Source organism: Acyrthosiphon pisum, chromosome A1, assembly GCF_005508785.2.
Source record: "Acyrthosiphon pisum isolate AL4f chromosome A1, pea_aphid_22Mar2018_4r6ur, whole genome shotgun sequence".
Taxonomy (NCBI): domain Eukaryota; kingdom Metazoa; phylum Arthropoda; class Insecta; order Hemiptera; family Aphididae; genus Acyrthosiphon; species Acyrthosiphon pisum.
The window spans coordinates 22,363,546-22,370,791 of record NC_042494.1 but is presented as its reverse complement, the minus strand read 5'-3'; the positions used below and the strand labels follow the sequence as shown (position 1 = coordinate 22,370,791).

The window sequence follows — 7,246 nt, the reverse complement described above, 5'->3', positions numbered from 1 at the left end:
CATGTTTAAATAAAACTGAAATTAATAATTGGCGTGTTGGCTTCTCCCAGTCGCGCAATTAACAACGAGTAGGTACCTATGTGCCTGCAGCTACTGACCACCCGGTATCGTAGTAGTTAAAATCTTGCCCCATACACGTGTTGCTTACCCACCGTAACAACTCTTCCGTACCAACCACAGTTCATAACCCCCACAACAGCTATAGTGGCCATAGTCACAGGGCTTAAGTTCAATAAAAAAAATAATTACTAATCACTTCGTTTTATTTTTATTTAATTTTTTTTGATAGCAAAATAACAAAAACAGATTTTTAAAAACTGATACTATTCTGATTTTTATGGGTAGCCTTTGATTACGCTGTACGGAATTAAGCTAAACGAACAATTAATAATTTCGATGATATTTCTGATAGTTAGGTACAAAAAGTTGTTACACAGAACTATTGGAACTTGTCGTTTCTACTATATAATACTTGCGGTTATGCTCTTAATGAAAAAAAAAACACATAATTGTAAGACCAATACATTTCTCATTTAGCTTGAATCTAAAATGATAAAAATAAATACCTATCGAAAAAAGTAGTATTTTAAGTGACACATTTTTAATTGACATCTAAATAATTTAATCAATAATGGTCATAAATATATTAAATACTTATTACACATTGAGTAAGTTTGATTTACAATAAAATCAGATATCTTTATTTTTTAGATCTTAGATTTTTGAAAAAATATATTATTAGATTTGATGTCAAAAAAAAAAAATTTATACAATATTACAATTCATAAAAAACAAAACATTTTTGACATATTTTACTAATGTTGTTACACCGACTATTGGTACACTTACTGCAATATTTTTTATGACATCGCATATCACTTTGATTTTACTACAATAATATAAAAAATATTATAACCATTACAACTACTAAGAGTTCAATATTTTATCAGTATATTTTTTAAAGTAGTAATCTATCTAAAATAATGCGTAGGTATCAAGATCAATTATTACTAAATGATAAGATTTACGCAGTGGATAACTTAATTACAATATATACAATACGTCTTAGATCATATAGAAGTGTTATCAAAGACCAAAGCAGTAAGTACGTCATGTTAGATATAATTCATGCAATTCATATTGGCCTTATGACTATTCATTAAAGACAGAATGTTCTTTTTGTTATGAATATCAAGCCAGAATTATGTCAGTATAATGTAGCAGATATTGAAATATTATCGGTACCTATTTAATGAGTACTAATATTCATTGACAAAAATACAATTTGAATAAAATTGAGAAAATTACAAAGAAAATAAAAAAAATTGTTTATCTTCAATACTTTTTATTCAAATTAGGTATACTATCGTATGATATTATGTCACCGACAATTACCCCTAATACATAGCATAATTCAAAGGCCAAGATGAACTGCGATGGTTATATCTAGGGTATATAAACCCAGTGTAGGACGTAGGTTACAAAGTATTTAAGATAATTTTATTACTACAACTTACAAGTCATTAAAAATGCATTCATGTCGTATAACTCTAACTCAAAAAATATAATATTGATAGTATTAATTGTGTAAGCAAATAAATCCAATAAAAAAAAATTAAGTGTAAAAATAATATAATATATTGAGTTTAACAATATTGTTATCATAGATTATTTGCACTAGCAAATTATTTTAAATTATTAAATAAATATAAACATATATTTAAGCATCAAAAATTATTTTTATTAAATGTTAAAAACTTATATTATAGACAATTTATTGTTTCGAACAGTTAATTAATAAATATTACTGTTTAAATTAAAGGACTTTTTGTAAGTTGACATCATACAATTAGCATTGTCCTCAAGCATCCTTGGGTCCTCCAGAATTCTTGTGTGATTTACAAGCTGACCATTTTGGGGAAAACATTTTTTACATGGATCACAAAATGGCTTCTTCTCTGCATGGACTCTCATGTGTTTGATTAATGAACCATTAACAGGAAATGATTTTAGACATACCTCACATGAGAAAGACTTCTCTCCCGTATGCGACTTCATGTGAGTAATTAGTTGCTGGTTTAGAGTAAATGATTTTAGACAGACCTCACATGAAAACGGTTTTTCTCCTGTGTGAGACCTCATATGTACTTTCAAGTTGCCATTTGTAGAGAAACATTTTAAACAGACCTCACAAGAAAATGGCTTCTCTCCAGTATGAGACCTTTTGTGAGTAATTAGTTGCTGATTTAGAGTAAACGTTTTTGAGCAGATATCACATGTAAATGGTTTCTCTCCTGTATGAGATCGCATGTGTATTTTTAAATTGCCATTTGTAGAGAAAGGTTTTAAACAAACCTCACATGAAAAAGGTTTCTCTCCCGTGTGAGACCTCATGTGAGTAATGAGTTGCTGGTTTAAAGTAAATGATTTTGAGCAGACCTCACATGTGTATGGTTTCTCTCCTGTGCGAGAACTCATGTGTACATTTAAATTTGACATCAACCATGAAAAATTTAAATGAGCCTTACATGGAAATGGCTTCTTTCCAGTTTGAGACCTCATGCACTGTAACAAAAAAAAAATTCTATATTTATTATGACAAACTTAACTTGTAGATAATCAACAAACTTAACATTTTTACATTGAAAATATTTTACTAGGAATAATACAAATAAAGAAATACTTCCTACTAAACTAATAAAACAAATGTTATAGGTACCCCAAGTACTGATACATTTATTTTGTATGGTGGATAAACTCCATTCAATAAATAAGCACTGCCTACAACACCTTATTTATTGTTCTGCTTAAAACACCTATCTATATGTATATTAAACGAATAACCATATAATAACTTGTAATATGCTTACATGCATGAAGTACATTAAGTACATTTAAAAGTGAAAATGTTCTTGAAAAATCATTAAAATCTAAATGCTTGAATCAAATTTTTGATTTTGTCAATGCTTTTATAAAATATAAATAAAAACATGTAAAATGTATACCTTTGTAGCTGCTATCTACCACTACCTACCTATTATAAATAGTCATAGCAACAATCATTGGCTGTCATTGGGTACACACGTTTTATTATTTTATTATAATTTAGAACTTACATTATGTTTTTTTATTCTTTACCTATTGTAGTTATATATACATCGGTATCCAATTATTAATTGTATAAAGGAATATAATATTACTATATTATCCTTACCATAAAACAAAAATAGCTTTATTATTATTAATTATTAATTTTAATTGATCTAATGGATCAGTCAAATGCCCAACAACCTAAATTGAATACATTTAATTTGGAGATAAATTATTGAAAATTAATCTACATCTAATAATTTAAGTATACCTATAAAACCTCGTATAAAATGATTGGTATTGTAACTCATAATTATTCAATTAGAAGCTCAAATTTATTTTTTGTGCCTTTTTAAAAAAAGAAAATTGTACTGATTCTTTTTTCCCGAGAGCGCTTTCGCTATGCAACTTAATTTGTAATGATGTAGATTTTTTTTTATGTCTCGTGAGTGTATCAGAACAAAAGCTTTGATTTTTTTTTCTAGTTAAATCATAATTAATATACTATCACAATTTATGTATTATACCACTTAATTTAAACAAAATTTACATTGTACCTATATGTTATATGTTTTCTTATGTTATTAGATGTCAAGATTATTTATCTTCTTTTGTTAAAGGGCTTGTCCCGAAAAATTGTTATAAATAAAATAAAAATAAAACAATCAAATAACAAAAAGTAGATTGAATAATAAGGTAATGCTATACACCAATTGAAAATGTATCAGTAACAAAGACGGAGTAATAAAAATCAAAATCTATTGGAATAAAGTTTATTAGGTTTAGAACCTAGGTTCTGGGATAGTTAAAAATTGCTAGAGGTAAATACAGTTAACTTTTATCACATAATTATGTATGATTAACAAGGTAGGTACCTACACTTCGCTATGAAAAGTTTATTAAAATTTAATAGGAAAAGTCATTAGTTATTACAAATAAAAAACAGAATATAATGGACCTATTCAAATCCAAGTACCTAATAGATTTTTATCCTATTCTAAAGCATATATTATTGGTACCTAAATGAAATGAGAAATGAGAAAGAATGTACTGGGGAATGTACTATTGTGAATCAATTATTTGGTACAGTAAATTACTTCATTATCACCAAAAAATTGAAATGACACTAATCAAGTATTTTATTTTTATTACCTACTTTTCAACTGATATATTATACATATATACTGAAATACTAGGAATATATATGTCGTAGGAACTTCGTGAAATCAATCTTTTCATGAAATGGAAACGGATATTCTTCTATACTTCATTAAATTCAAAAATATTTCACAAAATTGTCACTTTTTCATAATGCGGTCACTCCAATTTAACATTGTGTACATTTTTTCGCAATCTGGTCGTTCACTTTGTGTACTGAAATATAACATTTATCACACACGTGACACGTCTATAGTTTGATTATATCCATTAATCACGTGCCGATGTCAAATATAATAAATATTATCCGTATTCTATATGACTATAAATACCTGTCTAATTGCTAGACTATCTGAATAGATGATATTTATTGGTTTTGATAAAAATCATAATCATAATGTCATATCAGCATTTTGATAGGTAAAACCTAGATGTTAAAGCAGTGTATAGTTGCCGAGTTTTACCAAATTATGGATAAATATTATTTGGATAAGCCTGGTAAAAAACCATATAGATACAGCTGAAAAAATTGAATTGATAATTGCGGAAATTAATGATGCTAAATTAATGTATGTACCTACATACTAGTTACCTACTTTATTTGTCTTCTGTTCTATTGTATTATATTCCGTATTACCAGTGTTGGATAAATTATGTTACTTGTTACAATAGATATTTTTATTTAAATTACATTTTTATAATATGGAAAATTTATTAATATGATATAAATAGTTATAAATATACTATGTATAGGCGATAATATAAATTAAATTCAGATAAAATAACTTAAATTTATCTTTACAATATAATCAATACCCATAGTATTGTAGAAGTCATAAATAAGTATACTTAATAAATACATTAAATAAATAATAAGTAATGGATATAATCAAACTTAACGTGTGCAATGAATTTTGTATTGCAGTACACAAAGTGAACGATCAGATAATGAAAAAAAATTACACAATGTTAAATTGGAGTGACCACTTCATGAAAAAGTGACCATTTTATGAAATATTTTTGAATTTCACGAAGTGGCTACGACATAAACATTGTTTTATTAATCTGAAATTAAATGTTGATATCTGTTTAATAGAATAATGATCGGGATCATACAATAGGGTTATGATTGTCTACAGACTACAATATAAATATTAAGATTTAATTAGGTAAGTATATTATACATTTTTATAAGAGTAAATACAGTAATAAATACAATCCCAAGTTAGACCTTATGTAATTTCTAAATATATTTATATTTAATTCAAAAAATAAGTACTTAATAAAGTAGATTTTATACTTAAAAATGTAGAACATACATTTCAAAACTTTGAATACACATGACTGTAAGTATAAGTTGTTTATTAAAATTCTTAATGTTTAAAAAAAAATTTCATGACCCACTAAGAATTTATTAGTGACCCACTTTGGGCCATGAGTCGTGACCCACTATTAGTGAACTTCTGTGAATAGTACCTATATTATATTAATTAAATATTGACATAATTTAAATATATATTGTAAAAACTGAAATATTAATAATTACAGTATTAAAATAAACAGTCCAATGTCTATAATTATTCAGGTGCCTAGGTAATATGTAGACGGGTTACTACTAGCAATTAAGATTATTTTTATTTATAGATGGAAAATTATCATATAAGCCGATTGACCTAAATAATTTTATTATTTATGGTGAAATTTAAATTTTTGTTTCTTATATAAAGACACTAAACCAGTCAGCTCAGTATATACATTATATAGGTAGCAATTACCTACAAGAAATCTACATATAAAATATACCAATGTTAAAAGCGAGGATAAAAGATAAAACTAGGAATCATTAAAGCAAAATATATTTTAGGTAATTACTGTAATGCAACATGGAAAGAACTCAAACAATAAACAATTAAATGATAAATACATATAATATGTTGTTCTGAATACACATGCATATGCTGTATGATTTCTGATATGCGACAATGACAGATCGATTAAAACTCTAAAGGCTGGGTACGACATGAAGATGGAAATAAAGAGCCTAAATCTATACAACTAATTCATACACAGCCAGAACCAACATACGTTAACACGGCTTGATCGCTTTACACCATCGGAGCAGAGGCGAGCGCATGCACTACTTAACATGGTCAAACGTTCCTAGCAGATGTCGGTTATATGATATTGTTATACCTAGATCCTAGGATACGTGTCTACATCGATATTACTACCTACGACAATTAATTACAAGACTATAGCGGACAGGTACATTACACATGGTGTCTAACCGTGTTTCACGAGAGGATGTGGTTCGTGCACCGGATGTTGGCCACTTGTTGTGTTCGTGCCCTCAACGACTACAATCGTTGTATGCTGCGGAAGATCGTCGCGGCAATGAATGCCGTCCGCGGCGGCCCCGACGACGGATGCCACTGATGCAGACAACCGCTGACGACGCGAACCACCTTGTGGTGCACAATGGCGATGACCGGATCCGACGAAACGATGTAGCGTGCGCGCGCGACAGTTATCGAGCGATGGCGATTGGCGACAGAAAAATATGCCGAACGGACGCGGCGACAATTATTACGATACGCGACAATAACAACACTCGGGCTTAGTGCATAGACAACAACAACACCGTGAACACCACCGCGAGACAACCGTAATGGACACGACAGACAATGATAACCGTTATCGAGGAACTTAAACCATGTGATCCGCAACCCGTACAACGATAATAATAATAATAGTAATGTTAATAACGCACTGTATTAATAATAATAATAATAATAGTAATAATAATAATATCGCGGATCGGTTTAAGGGAGACGATATCGGAAAACATCAATCGGAATGATTAATAATAATATCATTATTACTATTATTAATCGATGACTGGGCGACTGTGGCGCGGCGGGGAAGACGTGTCGTTCGATAGGTACCGTCGTCGTGAGCAGAACATCGCCGCGATTTCGGTTGGGCGCGATGGCGTCGC

At 29.1% G+C, this 7,246-nt stretch overlaps 1 protein-coding gene across 1 annotated transcript; it reads right to left on the bottom strand.

Moving 5' to 3' along the window:
• Window positions 1-379: 379 nt before the first annotated feature.
• LOC100166589 (gastrula zinc finger protein XlCGF71.1) lies at window positions 380-7,246 on the bottom strand. Its single transcript, XM_001943225.5, has 2 exons — window positions 6,537-7,246; window positions 380-2,565 (listed from the first exon to the last, which is right to left on the bottom strand). The coding sequence occupies exon 2, from the start codon at window positions 2,560-2,562 to the stop codon at window positions 1,795-1,797; it is 768 nt and encodes a 255-aa protein (XP_001943260.1). The 5' UTR covers window positions 2,563-2,565; window positions 6,537-7,246; the 3' UTR covers window positions 380-1,794.